The 18,758-nt window shown below is 52.9% G+C and overlaps 1 protein-coding gene across 1 annotated transcript; it reads right to left on the reverse strand.

The window, feature by feature from the left end:
* Positions 1-700: 700 nt before the first annotated feature.
* Positions 701-17,971, reverse strand: SLC41A1 (solute carrier family 41 member 1). The gene is made up of 10 exons (XM_068172994.1): positions 17,382-17,971; positions 11,697-11,804; positions 9,294-9,365; positions 7,698-7,842; positions 7,461-7,607; positions 6,708-6,855; positions 6,556-6,635; positions 5,135-5,269; positions 3,368-3,516; positions 701-1,115 (listed from the first exon to the last, which is right to left on the reverse strand). The coding sequence occupies exons 1-10, from the start codon at positions 17,751-17,753 to the stop codon at positions 930-932; spliced, it is 1,542 nt and encodes a 513-aa protein (XP_068029095.1). The 5' UTR covers positions 17,754-17,971; the 3' UTR covers positions 701-929.
* Between the last annotated feature and the right edge of the window lie 787 nt (positions 17,972-18,758).

Raw genomic sequence — 18,758 nt, forward strand, 5'->3', positions numbered from 1 at the left:
CAGCTGGGAACAGCCCAGGCTCAGCTGGAGGAGCTGCTGGGAGGCTTCTTCCTGCCTGCAAGGGGCCCCTCAGCAGCACCGAGCAGCCAAAAGCAAACCTGGGCACAAAACCAGGAGCTGCTGGTCCATCCACCCCTCTGGGAACGTCAGCTGCACTGAGGAGAGCCAGGGAAATGGAGCAGCACGAGGAGGGCTCCAGCAGGTCCCGCAGAGGATCCCTGGCAGGGCAGAGCTGCCAGCCCCTCTGGGTGCAGCTCAGAGCAGCTGAGCTCGGCTCACCAAGGCAGAGGCAGCGTGCTGCGCTCTGGGGTGGGTGGCAAAAGGGAGCCTGAAGCTGCCAGCAGAGCCCAGCCTGGGGCTCTCAAATGAGCTCACTCGCATTCCTGGGCTGAACACAGGAGCCTTCCTCACCATCCTCCTCACAGACACTCCCCATTTTTGCATGTGGGCCCAGGCTGGAGCTTCAGAGAGCCAAGGCAGGGGTACCCCCTGCCCTGAGCCATGAGGTTGTACTTGGCTGGAAGGTGCCAGCTCAGCTGAACAGACCTGAGCTCGACCTGCAGGGTTTAAAACGCTTATGAAGCGAAAAAAGCAGCCCTTCACCTCGAGGGAGGGGGCAGGGGGGGCTCCCTGCATGATCTGACTGAGCAGGAACTGCACTGGAACCTTGGTTCAGACATAACTGCTATGAAAATTGCACTTAGTGATTGTCTCGTTACACTTTTTGTTTGTTTGTTTGTCCTTCCTAAAACTAGATAGATTTTTCTGTACAAACTTGGCTTGAAATATAAACCACGTAAAATTCCCATTGAAAATAATGAGAATCCAGTATCAAAGGTGGAATCTTCCAGGGTGGGGTGGCAGGAGGGGGAAGCAAAGAAACAACAAATGGAAGGAGGAGAGCTGTGGGAAGGGAGGAGCAGGGAGATTTAATCCCCAACATCGGAGTCCCGGTCACCGATGAGCCAGAGCACGTGGAAGCTGAGGGCCAGGAGCCCTGTCCCAATGAGGTCCCCCAGAGCTGTCAAGTACGGGATGGAGAAGTTGTCGGGATCCAGGTGCCTGCCCCACATCCAGTGCACCATCCAGTCAGCGATGTAGAGCAGGATCAGCACCTGCAAGAGCCACAGCTCCTGAGCCCTGCAATCCCACAGCAGCTCTGCCTGCCTCAGGGCAGCACAACCCCCTGGCCACGATAACCCCCGGCCACAACAACAACCCCCTGGCCACGATAACCCCTGGCCACAACAACCCCCGGCCACAACAACCCCCTGGCCACGATAACCCCCTGGCCACGATAACCCCCGGCCACAACAACCCCCTGGCCACGATAACCCCTGGCCACGACAACCCCCTGGCCACGATAACCCCCAGCCACAACAACCCCCTGGCCACAACAACAACCCCCTGGCCACAACAACAACCCCCTGGCCATGATAACCCCTGGCCACAACAACCCCCTGGCCACAATAACCCCCGGCCACAACAACCCCCTGGCCACAATAACCCCCTGGCCACAATAACCCCCTGGCCACAATAACCCCCGGCCACAACAACCCCCTGGCTATGATAACCCCCGGCCACAACAACCCCCTGGCCACAACAACAACCCCCTGGCCACAACAACAACCCCCTGGCCACAACAACAACCCCCTGGCCACAACAACAACCCCCTGGCCACAACAACCCCCTGGCCACAACAACAACCCCCTGGCCACAACAACAACCCCCTGGCCATGATAACACTGTGGCCACAACAACCACTCCCTGGCCATGATTAACCCCCTGGCCACAACAACCCCTGCAATGCTACGGGCTGGGGATGGTGTGGCTGGACAGTGCCCAGGCAGAAAGGGACCTGGGGCACTGATGGACAGCAGGCTGGGCATGAGCCAGCAGTGTGCCCAGGTGGCCAAGAAGGCCAATGGCTCCTGGCCGGTGTCAGGAATGGCCAGCAGGAGCAGGGAGCTCATTCTGCCCCTGGGCTGGGCACTGGTGAGGGCACACCTCGAGTGCTGTGTCCAGTTCTGGCCCCTCAGTTTGGGAAGGACATGGAGGGGCTGGAGCGTGTCCAGAGGAGGCAGCGAGGCTGGTGATGGGTTTGGAACACAAACCCTGTGAGGAACCACTGAGGGAGCTGGGGGTGCTCAGCCTGGAGAAAAGGAGACTCAGGGGTGACCTCAGCACTCTACAGCTCCTGAAAGGTGGCTGTGCTCAGGTGGGGTTGGGCTCTTTCTCCAGGAACTGACAGAACCAGAGGACACAGTCTCCAGCTGCACCAAGGGAAATACAGGTTGGATATCAGGAAAAAGTTTTTACAGAAAGAGTGATGAAGTTCTGGAATGGCTGCCCAGGGAGGTGGTGCAGTCACCACCCCTGGGTGTGTTTAACAAAGCCTGCATGTGGCACTGGGTGCCAGGGTTTAGCTGAGGTGTTGGGGCTGGGCTGGACTCGATGATCTTTCAGGTCTCTCCCAACCTGGTGAATCTGTGAATTCCTGGAATCCCAATAAATGGAGCTGGAACCGCCCTCCCCAGGGCTGCTCTCTGCAGCTGCGTCCAACAAAGAGGAGCTGGAGAGTTTCAGTGGCTCCCTGAGCACCCCAAATCCTGTGTGTCCTTCACAGCCTCTGCCTGTCCTCCTTTAAATTCTTCTCAGCACCCAATTTGGGCTTAAAGTCTCAATTTTTGCACCTGAATTTTCAGCTCTAACCAGAACAAGCTTGAGGAGATGTGGGGCAGAGAGGGGACAGCTCAGGCAGGGCCAGCAACACCTGGCTTCCAGAAATAAAATAGTAACTTTTGGTTTTTTAGAGGAATTTAAAGGAACAAGTTTTCTACAGGAACAACTTTTTTAAAGGAACAACTTTTCTGCCCTGCCAAAGTGGGATTTCTCCTCCATCTGCTCCAGTGCAGCAAGAGGCTCACGTTGGTATTTAAAACAGACAAAATCTGCAATGGATCCTCTCAAACCTTTGTTTTTGTGTGTCCCTCACATCCCTGTGGGCTCCCACAGCTCCAGGAAATGCCAGGGAAAAGGGCAGCACAGGGCACACATTCCCTGCAAATTTCACATCCACTTCTCATCACCAGGCCTTTTCAAATTGCCAAATCACCCCCCAGGACAGATGAGGACACTTTGGCTACCAAAAGGACTTAAAGGAGACAAAAGGCAGACTTTAAACTCCCCAGGAACGGCAGGATGGAAAAACTGTGTGTACAGGTGTCCAATAAAAATTCCCCAAAAATCCCCCTGACCAGCACAGCACCTTTGGCAGGGACAGAGTCTCTACATCTGAGCAGCCCCCACTGCAGGTGACACCCGTGTCCCCCGAGCCAGCCCAGCCCCCTGAGGGGTCCCAGCTCACCTGGAGCAATGCTGCTGTCATGTAGAACACGATGAAGATGAGGGTGAGCGTGGTGTGTCCCCCCTGCATGGAGTGGATGGTGTAGAGGAAAACCAAGTGCCCGGGCACCACCAGGAGGAAGAGCACGCGGGCAGAGCGGGAGTTCACGTCTGCAGAGGGGACATCAGGCCTGATTTAGACCCTGGAAGTGTCCAAGGCCAGCTTGGGCAGGGCTTGGGAGAGACCTGGGCTGGTGGAAGGTGTCCTGCCCATGGCAGGGGTGGCACTGGATGAGATTTAGGGTCCCCTCCCACCCAAGCCATTCTGTGATTAAATGACCCAAGGCTGCAGGCTGGCAGGGATTTTGGGGTGTCTGTGCAGAGCCAGGAGCTGCACTGGATGGTCCTGTGGGTCCCTTCTGAAACAGGAGGTTAGGAATTTAACTCAGGGTAGAGACCAATTTTGCATTTTTTGTTTAGTCTTTTAACTTGTGTACTCACAAAAAGACCTACAGAGAGAGAACAAAGAAGACTCAAAACTACTCAGAAAAGAATACTAAAGAGAAATAAAAAGAGGCCTCCCACTAACCTTGAGACTAAAACAAACAGAAAAACTAAATCTGAAATCTAAACATCACATTACAACTACGTGACTAAAAAACTGCACAGGCCCATAAAATTAATAAATCAGTTTAATGCATATGCATATATCTTTTATGCATATGCAACAGGTTAGAAGATAGACTCAAGAATTTTCAGAAGTGCACATGTCCTTAAGGAACTGAAATAAATCATACCGATTTTACAACTTTTACAAGTTGTGGAGTTTTTTTCCCACTGTCCTAGATTGCAAGGCAATGTGTGTGTTCTATTTGCCTTCTGTCAGAGCTGGGGCAGTTCTCCTCTGCTCACTGGGCAGTTTTCTTTATCTCTTCCACAGCCAATCCTCCCTCCAGGAGATCTCTTCTGTTCATGGGCCATTAATTATTAATTATTTTCTGTTCATGGCCAGTGAGTGTCCCTGCATGGCTGATAAAATTCCATCATCCCATGGGGACATGCTCCAGGGGGAGGAGCCAAGCATTCCTACCTGGATACAATCTGACATTTTGGGACACCACAACAGCCTTTGCCCACTGCATTCCCAGAGGAGCAGCTTTCTTCCCCACTGCATTCCCAGAGGAGCAGCTTTCTTCCCCACTGCATTCCCAGAGGAAGCCCAGGCCCATCCACACCAACCCTGGAGCTTCAGAGGAAAACTCCACCCTTGTCCAGGATCCCTGCTCCAGCACAGCCACAGCTGGCACTGCAGGAGGGCTGAGCCACCATGGGATGGGACTGCTGCCACCTCCCTGACCCACAGCAGGTCAGGGCATTTCTGACTCTGGCTGTGGTTTGTTTTTTGGGGTTTTTTTGTACAATTTCATTTGTATTTTAAATTTCCTGGCAAAGAACTGTTATTCATGGTCCCGTATCTTTGCCTGAGAGCCCCTTAATTTCAAACTTACAACAATCAGGAGGGAGGGGGTTTACATTTCCCATTTCAGGGAGGGTCTCCTGCCTTCCTTAGCACACACCTGGCTGTTCAAACCACGCCATCCACATATCACCCCCCCAGCTCAGGACCCTCCACACCCACATTCCCCCCCAGCGGAGCCCTGCCCACCTGCCCTGGCAGGGAAGCACCAGGCTGACCCTGAGCAGGGCTGGGCCCCCTGCGCTGTGCCAAGGCTGCAGCCCCTGCTCCAGGGAGCCAGCTGGCACCAAGCCCTGCCCTCCACGGCTGTACCTGAGCTGAAGAAGGTGCTGCAGGGGCTGGGGCACTTCCGAGGGGCTGTCCCGGGGCTGTCTCCAGGCTCCCCACTCATGTGCAGGTAGGTGGAGATGCGGCTGGCCTGCACGGCCACCAGGTTGCCACCCACACCTGTGGAAGAGGTTTTACAGCAACTTCTGTGAGCCAGAGAGGAGTCTGAGAAGAGGATCCGTGTCTACCCCTGAAAGAATTTCCTACCAAGGTTGTTGACGTGGAAACCAAGAAAGAAAGAAGAGGAAAGAAGAGAAAATAAGAAAGAAAGGAGAAGAGAAAAGAAGAGAAAATAAGAAAGAAAAAAGAAGAGAAAATAAGAAAGAAAGAAAACAAGAGAGAAGAGAAAATAAGAAAGTAAGAGAAAACAAGAAAGAAAAGAAGAGAAAATAAGAAAGAGAAGAGAAAATAAGAATAAGGGAAACCTGCAGCTGCCTATTCCAATGAGCACTGTGTTTGTCTTTCCTGACCAATGAGTAAAGTGTCACCTTATGAGTTTTGTAAGAATGTATAAAAAGCATGCATGCTATAACAAAATGGGGTTTGAAGCCTTCTGAAAATTGAGTGTGGCTTTGTATTGTGACCATCTCAACCACGACACACCTGCAGGGCACAAACAGCACTCAGGGGATGGCCCAGACACCTCCAGGAGCTCCTCTCAACAGCCAGCAGATCTGCAAGTGCCAGGTGCTGGAATTCTTTAGGATGGTCTGGTTTTGACCCCAATTCTACTTTTGCAGGATGTGAGGAGCTGGGACAAAGCTGTGGCTTTTCCCCTCAGGCCCCTGAGTAAAACTGAAGCAGTTCTGTTACTGCAGCTTGGGGTGGAAGAAAAAATGATGAGTCAGGCAGCAAAACAGACACAGGAAGTTCAAAACTATTATTTTTTCACATGAAACTGTGAAAGCCACCAGCACAAGATGCACTGGCTCAGAATTAACTCCACCTATTTCAAAAAACAACTTAAAAATAAGTTTTCCTGGTTCGTCAGGCAGAAAGGAAGTGAAAACTGCAGCAGAACCAGATTTCCTGCCTCCAAGGCACAAATACGAATCTTTGTGTTGCCAGGTGCCACAAGGCAAATATTTTAGAAGATGGGGGTGGTTCCACCAGACAGGAGGAATAAGGAAATTAAGAAGTCCCTGGAAATGTGGATTTTTGGGGAATAGCCTCCTAGTCTTGTCACCTGAAAGGGTGGCACAGGGGCAGCCAGACCAGACTTGTGTGCCCCAAGAGAGAATGACTGCCCTGAAATCCCAGACCATCCCAGTTTGCCAAGAGCAAAGGGTGAAAGGGTGGCACGGGGGCACTCAGACCTGTGTGCCCCAAGAGAGAACGAGTGTCCTGAAATCCCAGACCATCCCAGTTTGCCAAGAGCTGCAACCCCGGGGCGGGGCAGGACTCACCATTGATGACCGGTGTGAAAACTGCCATCCCAGCAAAGTTGGGATCCGACACCGTCCTGTCCAAAATCAGCCCCCCGACGCTGCAGGGGGAGAGGGGGGAGGTCAGTGCTGGGCTAAGCCCGGGGGGGCTCTGGGGACAGGGCCAGGCCCACCTGCTGATGGCCATGGCGATGATGACGGGCTCCCAGCCCGAGTACAGCACCTCCCGCGTGGCAGAATTCCTCCTGGCAATGATGATCCAGATGGGCAGCAGGGACAGGAAGAAGGCGCACACCAAGGGGTTCACGTAGGCTTTGCTCTCTGGGCAGGGGGGAGAAGGAGAAGAAGAAGCAGAGAAATCAAGGCCACGTCCCTCAGGAGCTCCAGGAAGAGCAGGGTAAGTCCAGGCCAGCCTGGCCAGCTGTACCCTGTAAAACACTTGGACCTGTTTACCAGCAGATCTCCGTGAGATCTCTGCAATTCCAGCTCTCATCCCCACTTCCCACCCCTGGGCAGGATCTCCCAGTGCTGCTTCCTTCACCCCTGGATGAACCTGGCTGTGTCCCAGGGAAGGAAGGAGGAGGAGGAAATTGGGAGTCTCCAGCTGCAGCCCTGCCCTGAGGATCTCCAGCTGGAGCTGACAGCTCAGCAGATGGACTCCAAATCTGCCTCTCCCACTGCTCCAGCCCCAGCCAAGCCCCTGGAAGGGGCCAACCTCTCCCTGAGCACCTCACCTGGAGAGGAGGAGGTGTCCAAGGCAGTGAGAAGCTCCATCCCCTCCCCTAACCTGAACTAGGCCTAACTGAGGGAGCTCCAGAGCAGGAATCCCACACACCCCAAGGAAGATGATTACAGAGGAAGAGGGTGAAATGAGAGGGAGACACAGCAAGGACCAGGCAGACACTGAGCCTTTTGCTGCTCCTCACCCAGCTCCTTGTACAAGCCCCAGCTGATCCCTGACAGCAGAGCCAGGGTGATTAGGTCCCCCAGGCTGGCAGCAATTGGCGTGGCCACGTTGTCAGGATTGATCCCCATCTTCCTGGAGCCGATGATCACCCCAATCATAATCATGCCTGCAGCCAGAAAGAGGCAAAAAAAGCCCAGGATAAGGCCAAGGGGAGGTTAAAATTTCAGGAAGAGGTGCACAGAGGGACGACTCTCACCCAGGACCAGGGAAGCAATGAAGGCAGTGGCCACGCTGCTGGCACACAGCAGGACAGCGTGGTCCATGCTGAAGTGCCCATCTGGGATCCACCCGAACACCACGGCTGCGATGGAGGCCAGGAAGCCAACCACGGTGGCCTGGACCTGGAAATGGAGAGCACAGGGTCACCAAGACACCAAAACAGCCCCAGGGTGTGGAGAGAGCTTGAGTGTGTCCAGAGGAGGCAGCGAGGCTGGTGATGGGTTTGGAACACAAACCCTGTGAGGAACCACTGAGGGAGCTGGGGGTGCTCAGCCTGGAGAAAAGGAGACTCAGGGGTGACCTCAGCACTCTACAGCTCCTGAAAGGTGGCTGTGCTCAGGTGGGGTTGGGCTCTTTCTCCAGGAACTGACAGAACCAGAGGACACAGTCTCCAGCTGCACCAAGGGAAATACAGGTTGGATATCAGGAAAAAGTTTTTTACAGAAAGAGTGATGAAGTTCTGGAATGGCTGCCCAGGGAGGTGGTGCAGTCGCCACCCCTGGGTGTGTTTAACAAAGCCTGGATGTGGCACTGGGTGCCAGGGTTTAGCTGAGGTGTTGGGGCTGGGCTGGACTCGATGATCTTGCAGGTCTCTTCCAACCCAGTGATTCTGTGAGAGGTTGCCCAGAGAAGCTCTGGCTGCCTCATCCTTGGAAGTGCCCATGGCCAGGTTGGAGCAGCCTGGGATAGTGGAAGGTGTCGCTGCCCATGAGAAATGGATGAGCTTGTTGGAGTTCTGGATGCTGAGAATTTTAAACTCTCGGTGCTGACAGACTCTGACTCCCAGGAGAGCACTGCATTTGACCTGAGGCTGTGGGGAAGGCTTCCAAAATGGATTAACAACACTGGGATTAAGGGTGTGGAGTTGGTTACAAGTGTGGAATGTCACAGGGTGGAAAAATTCGAGTTTGGGGTTTTAGAATATAGAAATAAATATGAAGTAAGATGGAGGTTTTAGGGTGGAGGCTGGTCCTTCTTCTTCACCTTCTTCTTCCTTCTTCTCCATGGGTTTGGGTGATGTTTGGCAATTGGACAGGACAGTCTGCAGTGTGGGCTTCAGGGGATCAGTTATTGGGTTAAAAGGGAAAACAATCTAGGTGTCATTTCTTAAGTGGATAGTTTAGCCTTAAAAGGCCTTGTAACAAGAGATAGTTGGCCATTTTGTGCCTGGTTAATGGAAGACTGCAGAACTCACTGCTGTGAGGCTGGAACATTGACAAGAAATAACAAACACCTGAGTCTGACCATGAACTACCATCTAAAGCACCTTCAATCCCCACCCCAACAGAGGCAGAAAAAGGAAGCCAAAACCAGCATGAACTTTAAGGTCCCTTCCCACCTGAACCATCCCATGATTTCATTCAATGATTCCAAGAGGGAAACCCCACCCAGGGGGATCATAATCCAGCATGGCCACACCCAGTCCAACCTGCAGAGCCACAGAGGTGCCACCTGCCCCGCCATCAGACACAGAATATTGACAGCAAACAGCAAAACCCAGGCATTTAAACCTCCCACACTTCCCAAAGTTGGGCTTGCCCCAGCTGTAAACATTCTCCTTCCCTCTGCTTACCTGTATCAGAGCCATGTTCCCTGTAATCATCTTCCAGAGCTCTTTGGGTGTATCCATTTGGCCAATATTAGCCTGCAAGAGTAAATCAGACACCATGACAGCCTGGCAGCACTTCACACCTGCTGACAGCCAAATTCCTGCCTGCCAGGAGCAGGAGGGGACCTCAAACCCTCAGCCCTTACAGGAGAATAATCCAGCAGAAAAGGGAGCGCAAAGGGGAACCAGCACCAACCAAAACCCTGATGGGAATGCTGCAAAAGCAGCGAGATCTCTCTGTGCCCCTGCAGCCACTCACTGCACTTCCCATGGCTCTCACTCTGCTGGCCCAGCCACGCCTGGCTAGGGCCCAGCTGGGTCAGGTTGCCCCTCGGGCCAGGGGTGCAGAGCCCCAGGTCAGCTCCGTGCCTCTGCTGCCAGAGCAGCAGCAAACCCTCCTGCTCCCGGGAAAAGCTGAGCAAACAAGGCTGGAGCCACGTGGGGACACGGAGAGGAGCGGGCAGCCCTGGCACAGGGGTCAGCTGGCACGGGGAGAGGCTGAGCAGGATAAAAAAAAAAAAAACCAGTAAATATCACCGTGGGTGATACCAACCAGGAGCAGGAGGTGGAAATTGCTTTAATTCCTGGTGGAGGATCCAAAATAACCCAGAGGAATTGCTGCAGGGCATGAGCTCTGCTCCTCCCTGCCACCCCCAGGGTCTTTATGGGAAGAACGGGTGAGTTTCTATCCGATCTGCACCATTAGAAGCTGATGAGCTCAGGAAACAAGGGAGAGGCTCAAACACTGGAGTGGGAAATGCACGTTGGAGGTGCATTTTGAAGGAATGCATTTTGAATTTTCAGTGAGTTAGAGATGGGACCTCTGAGTTTTTCCGATGATGGGATTTATTTTTCGTATCTTCTACGCAGACAGTGAGGGTGAGTTTGGCTCACATCTTCACTGCGTGGCTCAGAAGGTCTCAAGACCCCTAGTTACAAGACCTTTCAAGGATTTATTGACCAATAAAACACTTCCACCAAGGATATTTATGTTCTTGACCCAATCTTTAAATATATCCTCTTATGGACTCATGCTACAGTGTAAGCTTTCTTAGCTAATCATGCTACAACACACAAACCTACAGTACTGCATCCTAAACTTCTTCAAACTTGTGCACAACAGCACAGCAGCAATTTCCTCCTCTCAGGTGGAAAAGAAAAGAAGAAAAACAGGAATCACTGATTAATTAATCCCCCTGCAAGGAGAGCTGGATGTGCTTTATTGAGATGCTCCCATCTCTGGAGCAAATCATTCTGGGCAGAGAGGAGGAAGAAATGGGGGAAAACCAACAAAGAGTTGACTGGAGCAGCACAGCCAGCACAGGAATTTGAGCTCCCTATGAAGCCTGACCTTAAAATTCCAGCCACATGGCAATTAGGCTGGGATTAACATAACCTGGCTGTAGTCACTTAATCCTTTAACTAGTGGGGGAGTTTTGCCTCTTAATTGTGAAAGGAATTTCTGAGGTGCCTTAAAGCAGCACTAATTAGAAACCCAGAGTCTGAGAAAGCACTCCAGGCTGTGCAGAGAGCTTGGGGAGCTCTGGGCAGAGAGCAGCTCCCTATACACACCTGGGACCAGAGATCCTCCTGTGCCACCAGGCACGGCCACAGGAGGCTCTTGGATGATCCTGGAGGTGCTCTGCAGCCTCAACGACCCCGTGATTCCATGATTTTAAGGAGGCACAGGAGGGAAGGCAGAGGCCAAATCTTCTGGGGGTCAGCTTGGGGACAGGAGGAAGCACCAGGACAGGAGCTGTGCTGGTGTGCCCGTGCCCCTCCTGCAGCCACCAGGGCAGATCGGGCAAAGTTCTGCAGTCCTGACTGGCCACAGTCTGGTTCCTCTGCCAGAGCTGCTCCTGCCAGCCCCAGGAGGGGACACACAAGTGCCAACAGTGCCCTTGTCCCAAGCACTCCCCCTGAGCAGCCCGTGGCCAGAAGGTGGCCAGGGCCAGGAGGGACAAGGTCCCTGTGGCCAGGACAGCAAGGATCCAAGATCCCAACAACGGAGAGGGAGTCAAACAAAGGGATTTGTTTGTTTGCCAGAGAGAAGGGGCAAACAAAGCTCAGCCTCTGTCCCTGGAGGAGGGGAGAGAGAGAGAAGAGAGAGAGAAGAGAGAGAGAAGAGAGAGAGAAGAGAGAGAGAAGAGAGAGAGAAGAGAGAGAGAAGAGAGAGAGAAGAGAGAGAGAAGAGAGAGAGAAGAGAGAGAGAAGAGAGAGAGAGAAGAGAGAGGACCTGCCAGAGATAGCCTTGTGCAGCTCTGCTGTTGCCGTCCCTGCACAAAATTTGGGAATTTGACCTGCCCAGCCACCAGAACCCCTCCCAAAGCAGGTCCCCTGTCCCTCCCCAGCTCCCTGGGCACTCACAGCTGTGGACAGGCGGGATGCCAGGGTCATCTCCAGGTTCCCCTTCAGGCCCAGCAGAGCAGGAACCAAGATGAACACCTCAGTCACGTGTTTGAAGACGTCCCAGTGCTGCAAAATTAAAGCACATCCGATACAAGCGGTAAATCCCAGCGTGGGTGATGCCAGCCTTTGCTCTGGGCTCAGTGTCACCCCTGACACCTGGCAGTGCCCTGAGCAGCCACCCCAGTGCCCTCCCTGCTGCCACGCGCGGAATTCTGCAGTGCTTCCCCACTTGTGGCGTTCGCAGCAGCGACCACAGGATCCTGCCGGGCTGAGGAAACAGCTCTGAGCCAGCAAAAACCCCCCAAAAAGTCCCCAGTGACAAAATGGTCACACACCCAGAGGCCAGAACAGGGAGAGATGGGGAGGCTTTGACCAATTCTTGCAGTTTTTGGCAGATTTGAGTGCTGAAGTTTGGTCAGTCTCAGCTTTTGCTGTGTCTTGCAAATAATATAATATAATATAATATAATATAATATAATATATAATATAATATAATATATTTATTTTTCTGGTCCAAAATGCAGCCTACTGAGGCCATATATCTTTATATAATACTATATATTATTTATTATTTTTCACTCCAAAAGCCAGCTCAGTGAGGCCATATATATAAATAAACAAGTAAATAAATAAAAATATAAAATAAATAAATATATATAAATATAAGTATATATATATATAAATTAGTAATATATATAAATAATATAAATGCATATAAAATATTATATTATTTAATTTTTTTGATCCAAAACCCTGACCACTGAGGCGATTTATATATTATATTATATTATATTATATTATATTATATTATATTATATTATATTATATTATATTATATTATATTATATTATATTATATTATATTATATTATATTATATTATATTATATTATATTATATATCTAAAACCCAGCCCACTGAAGCCATAAATATATATAATATTACATTATATATTATTTAATTTTATTTTTGATCCAGAACCCAGCCCACCGAGGCCATAAATATATATAAAATTACATTAAATATTATTTAATTTTATTTTTGATGCAGAACCCAGCCCACCGAGGCCATAAATATATATAAAATTACATTAAATATTATTTAATTTTATTTTTGATGCAGAACCCAGCCCACCGAGGCCACCTTTCCCTACCACCTGGGGTAACTGGGACGTTTCCCAGGCTCAGGCGAGGCTGCAGCCCTGTCAGAGCTGTCCTTGGCAGTGCCACCCTGCCGATCTCGCCAGGGACACGGATTTCTCTCCAGGACAAGGACAGCCAGCAGCGGATCCCAGCCCACCTGCCTGCCCCTGAGGAAGGAGTTCAGTTGTTCTGTGGTTGTTTTTCCACCCTCACCCCTGAGCCAACAACCTGCAGCCTCCTGCTGCTTTGCAACACCAAATTCAAGCTGCGCTTGAAAAATCCTTGGAGGCAAATGAAAACAAAAAAAAGTGGAGGCAAGCTTGGGATGGATGGAGGGGGATCGTTTCTCCTCAAAGGGAAAAGGTGTTTTCCAGAGATAAAAATGTCCTTAATTACTGTAAATGCAGGTGAAGCCAGTGGGGAGAAATGCTGATGTGTGACTCCAGCTCAGAAGGCTGAATGATTTATTATAACTATGCTATAATACATTAATACACTATTTAAATGAGATACTAAAACTACAAACCTACTTGTTCTAACTGCCATCTCTAACTGACTCGTGACCCTCTCTGAGAGTGCAGCCACAGGTGGGTTGGATTGGCCATCAGCTCCAACAATCCTCACCAGAACCCAACCAAGCAACCACCCCAGGTAAACAATTCTCCAAGCGCATTCCACATGGGAAAACAAGGAGCAGAAATGGAAATTGTTTTCTCTTTCTTCTCTCTGTGCTCCTCTATGAAAAATCCTGAGAGAGAGAAGAATGTGCCTGCCACATTTAATGTTTCTGACAGCTTGGTGAGGCAAGGTGAGGGTGGAGAGGCCCTGGCAGGGGTTGTGGACTCCCCATCCCTGGGAGTGCCCAAGGCCAGGCTGGACTGAGCTTGGAGCAGCCTGGGATGGGGAAAGGAATGGGATCAGCCTTGGAATGGGATCAGCTTTAAGGTCCCTCCACCCAAACCCTCTGGGATTTTATGCCAAGCTGACTCTCAGGGACACAGATAAGATCTGCTCAGAAGCTTTTTCACAGCCACAGCCCTCTCCCTGCTGGAGAATGAGGCTCCTGAGGTCACCCAGGCAGGTGTGGAGTCCCCATGCTGGAGGTGCCCAAGGGTGCTCAGGGTGGGGACAAGGTGGGGATGGCGGCACAGCTTGGACTGGGTGATCCTGGGAGGATTTCCCAGCCTAAATCCTGGGATTCTGTGTGATTTGAGCTCAGTGCTCACTGCTGAGAGCAGAACCTGGAATTCCCCACCCAGCTCAGGATGGGGCTCCTTTAAGGCACCTCCAGGAGCAGCTGAGCTGGGCTCTCCCTGGGCTATTTTTAGGAGACTCTGGGATGGTTTTGCTGGGTGAATCCCTCACTCCAACTCCCCCTGGCAGCACCCAGGGCTCCAGCAGCGAGCGCCACTGCTGTGTCCTGGGTTAAGTGTGTGTTCTATTTGCCTTCTGTCAGAGCTGGGGCAGTTCTTCTCTGCTCACTGGGCAGTTTTCTTTATCTCTTCCACAGCCAATCCTCCCTCCAGGAGATCTCTTCTGTTCATGGGCCATTAATTATTAATTATTTTCTGTTCATGGCCAGTGAGTGTCCCTGCATGGCTGAGAAAATTCCATCATCCCATGGGGAGAGGCTCTGCCCAGGGGGAGGAGCCAAGCATTCCTACCTGGATACAATCTGAGATCTTGGGACACCACAGCAGCCTTTGCCCTCTGCATTCCCAGAGGAGCAGCTTTCTTCCCCACTGCATTCCCAGAGGAGCAGCTTTCTTCCCCACTGCATTCCCAGAGGAAGCCCAGGCCCATCCACACCAGCCCTGGAGCTTCAGAGGAAAACTCCACCCTTCTCCAGGATCCTGCTCCAGCAGAGCCACAGCTGGCACTGCAGGAGGGCTGAGCCACCATGGGATGGGACTGCTGCCACCACCCTGACCCACAGGGTACCAGGGCATTTCTGACTCTGACTGTGTTGGGGATTTTTTTGGTTTTTGTTTGTACAATTTCATTTGTATTTTAATTTTCCCAGCAAAGAACTGTTATTCCTACTCCCATATTTTTGCCTTAGAGCCTTTTAATATCAAAATTCCAAGAATTCGAAGGGAGGGGGTTTACATTTCCCATCTCAGGGGGTCTCCTGCCTTCCTTAGCACACACCTGGCTGTTCAAACCAAGACTCACTGCCCAGCAGGACCAGCTGGCTGCCACCAGAGCCACTTAAGGACAGCAGCACTGTCATTACTGGCTGTGCACAACCTTCCAGAGCTCCCAGGGGCAGCATCAGGCACTAGCTCAAGCTCTCATCACCTCGTCCCAAGCCTGGCTTTGTAAATGCAGCTTTAGGGGAGGCTGCCCTGCAAGCTGGAGCCTGCTGCAGCAGCTCTAGGATGGGGCTGCTCCTGGAGAAAGGAAGGAAAGGCATCTTTGGGGAAGGAAAACACAGAGATTTCTGCCAGCTTGCTTCATGTAAGACGTTATACAACCCTGGGAGTCTGTGGGGCTCCGAGGCCGTGGTGGCTCCTGCAGGGAACAATGCTCCCTGTGGAGAGGAGTGCCCACAGCGTGGCTCCACAGGGACAACCAGGGCCAGGCTGCTGGGGGAAGTCAGGGGGAAAAAAAAACCTAACTAAAAAAGGCCAAAAAAAACCCTAAAAAGGCAAAGAAAAAAAACTAAAAGAGGCAAAAAAGAACCCTAAAAAAGGCAAAAAAGAACCCTAAAAAAGGCAAAAAAATCCCAAATAAGGCAAAAAAGCCCCCACCAAAACTTAAAAAAGGCAAAACCAAAAATAACCTAAAAAAGGCAAAAAAAAATTTTAAAAGGCAAAGAAAAAAAAGCCCACCAAAACATAAAAAAGGAAAAAAAAACCAAACTAAAAAAGGCCAAAAAAAGAAGGCTAAAGAGAAGAGGAATTAAGAATTTCAGTTCAGGATGTGAAGGTGTTTAAATCCCCGTAACAGCTCCTCTGAGAAGCACAGCACCAGGGAAATAAGCTGGTTTTGGGGAGGCAAACACAGCAGACAGGATCCTCCGGGATCTGCCCAGGATCCCAGCATCTCCCAAGCAGCACTGGAAGCGTGAACTGCACCTGGGTCTGCTGGAGGTTCTGGAAAAATCCTCCTCCTTCCCCACCCACGGCTCGTTTCATCCCATGGCTGAAGGGAGTTGGAGCTGCTGGCAGCACAGGCTGAGCTGCTGTGGGACGCAGGAATGACAAAGTTTAATTCCACAGTAATCAGGGCAGGAGGACTCAGGGCTGAGCCGCAGTCCCAGCCCTGCCCAGCCACAGGGGCTGTGCCTTCTCCAGGAAAAACTTTAGGTTGGGTTCAAATCACTTTGGGGAACTTCCAGAAGAGCCAGGCAGGGACCTTGTGAAGGGAAAACATGCTTGAAATGCCCTTATTTTTCAGAAAACGATTCCCGTAAAGCTCTCCCGGATTAATTTCCCCCGTCCAGCCTTTCCTGTTTGGAGTCACTTCCCAGCTGTCCTGGCAGGTCCCACCAAGAGAGGCCACAGGCATGACCAGAGCTCAAAGGCACGCAGGAAAACTGCTGCTCTGGGCAGGACAGCACCAGGAGTAGCTGCCTGACCACCCACAAACCCCAAAAAAACCCCTCTGACTTCCTGGCACTGGGCTGACACCGGAGCTTCTCCCTGCCCACGGCACCAGAGCTTGTTTACTCAGCCCAGCGCACCCAGCAGCTCCAAGCAGAGCGTTTTTGGCTGCCCACAGCTCCCAAACGGCTGCGTCCCCATGCCAAAGCTATGGATGAGCCCGGGTTTGTGCCTTAGGGACGGGAGGCTCTGCCCAGCCTGGCGCTCAGGGCACAGGAGGAGCTGATCTGCTGCCAGGCACGCCTGGGAAACGTGGTGGGGAGCAGCACGGGAGCCTCAGTCTGTGTCATGGAGACACAGCCAGGCTGGCACGGTCCCACGGGGAACACCTCGGTTTTCATCCAGGGGCAACTGCCAGCTCCCTGCTGGCCTTTCCTAAAAGTCACCTCCACAGCCCTCTCGGGGGAACACTCCCGTCATGCCTGGATGCCTCCAGAGCACAAGGAGGTGGTGCAGGAAGCTCAGGAATGAGCCACACGGCCTGGCACACACTGAGAGAAACATTAACCAGGCTGGCATGAGCCTGGACCAGCACAGCAAGCACCTGAGGTGGGAAAGGGACAAGAGGAGCCAGTCCCTGGGGCTGAGGTGTCACCAGGGCAGGGATTTATCTCCAGCTGTGATGCACAGAGTGCTCTCAGTTCCCAGGCTGCACCTCCTCCTCTGAGCCAGTGCCCTCTCCTTCCTTCATTCCTCACACCTCTCCCACCCCCTTAAATTAACCGAGCTTAATTTGCAAAGCCAGGACAAAGTGATGGAGGGCTCCCCATCTCCCCCTCCCCACCCAGCACACCAGGGAACTGTTTCCCCCCGTCCCTGTTGCTGAACCAGCCTTGGCATTCCATTATGGCCCCCAGCGCTGCTCTGCAGCGTGCCAGGGGAGCACCAGCCCTACCTGCACGATGTCCAGCACCATCCCAGCAGCGACCGTGCCGAAGCCAGCCAGCAGGAAGGGGAACAGGACCTGCAGCCCGATGGAAAACGAGGTCTCCTTGAGGGGCGAGGCAGGCTCAGGACCCCGGTCCGTGCTGGTGTCATCGCTCTCGTTGCTCTGGCTGCCATTTTCCAGCAGGGCATCCTCCTCCCTCACCCCTTTGGCGTTGGCACGGGACTCCAGCACCACCACTTCCACCCGGGTGCCGTCGGGCCCCAGGAAATCCTCGGTGGGCTCCGTGCAGCCCGGGCTGGCCAGGCAGTCCCCGGGCACGACGGGCAGCACGGCCCCGTTGGCCTGGGGGCTCTCCTTCGGCTCCAGCGTGGAAGTCATGCTGCACCACAGGCTCTCCTGACCCTTGGCTCCGTGGGCCTACAGCCAGCAGCTGCTCCAGGAGGGATCTTCTGCCAGCAGCTTATCCACACGGCCTTTCCAGCATCTAGGAGTGAGCTGTGCCAGCCCTGCTCGCCCGCCCGGGAGTGCAGAGCCTGCTCCTGCAGCAGAGATCCCCATCAAGCAGCGCCCGGGGACAGGGGACACGGAGCAAGGGGACACGGCAGGGGACACGGCAGGAGCTGGGAACGGCAGCAATGCCCTCTGGCTCTGCTCCTCTCCAGCGCCCTGTGCTGCAGCAGCCGCCGAGGCAGGATCCAAGCTTTCCTCCCGAGATGGGTGATGCCTTAGTGCAACTCTTCCCAGTTTTTTTCCAGGAGATGTGATGGGGCAGAGGGAAAACCAGATGAAGTGAAGGACACAGAAGCTTAAAGGAACACTGAAGGAGAGGACTGGCTTTTAGACGTGATCCCACTCCGGCTCTTTTTGCTGCAAGGGCTCTGCCACTTCCTCCAGTGGCACTGTCCCTCTGCAGAATTCCAGGCTGAAGGCTCCTGCGGGCTTTCTGCCAGAACAGCCAGCGATTCCAGCAGGCTTCGAGTGTCACTGCCGCCCTCCTCCTCCTCCTCCCCCAGCAGGATTTCTCACCCAGCAGCACGAGGCGAGCCCAGCTCTTACTCAGAGCAACAGCAGGTCCGCACTGAAGGTTACTCACGGAGCTGGGCAGGCTGCAGGGTGGCGGCTGGCATTTGGTCAGCCTGGGATCTGTGGTTTCCCACGAACTCGTCTGTCACCTGAAACACGCGGGAGGAAAGCCGATATTCCCTGCGGCCCCGTGGCAGCCCGCATCAGCGGGCTCGATCCGTTTCGCTGTACTCCCGCACCCCTGGGCACCCCAAGCGGCTGAGCCGGGGCTGCGGGGGCACAGCCGCCCCCGGGAGGGACCCGCAGGGCGATCGCCGCGGCCGGGGCTCCTCCCGCAGATCCCCGCGGGAATGCGCGCAG

This window comes from Anomalospiza imberbis, chromosome 26 (assembly GCF_031753505.1).
Source record: "Anomalospiza imberbis isolate Cuckoo-Finch-1a 21T00152 chromosome 26, ASM3175350v1, whole genome shotgun sequence".
Taxonomy (NCBI): domain Eukaryota; kingdom Metazoa; phylum Chordata; class Aves; order Passeriformes; family Viduidae; genus Anomalospiza; species Anomalospiza imberbis.

Bases quoted from the DNA above. Each gene is read 5' to 3' on its own strand.
- SLC41A1 (XM_068172994.1), bottom strand. From the start codon at position 17,753: ATGACTTCCACGCTGGAGCCGAAGGAGAGCCCCCAGGCCAACGGGGCC. The intron at 6,856-7,460 runs GTGAGGAGCAGC...CCCCCTGCCCAG, and splicing joins GGGCTTGTACAAGGAGCTGG to AGAGCAAAGCCTACGTGAAC. The intron at 3,517-5,134 runs GTACAGCCGTGG...TCCCCTCTGCAG, and splicing joins CAGCACCTTCTTCAGCTCAG to ACGTGAACTCCCGCTCTGCC.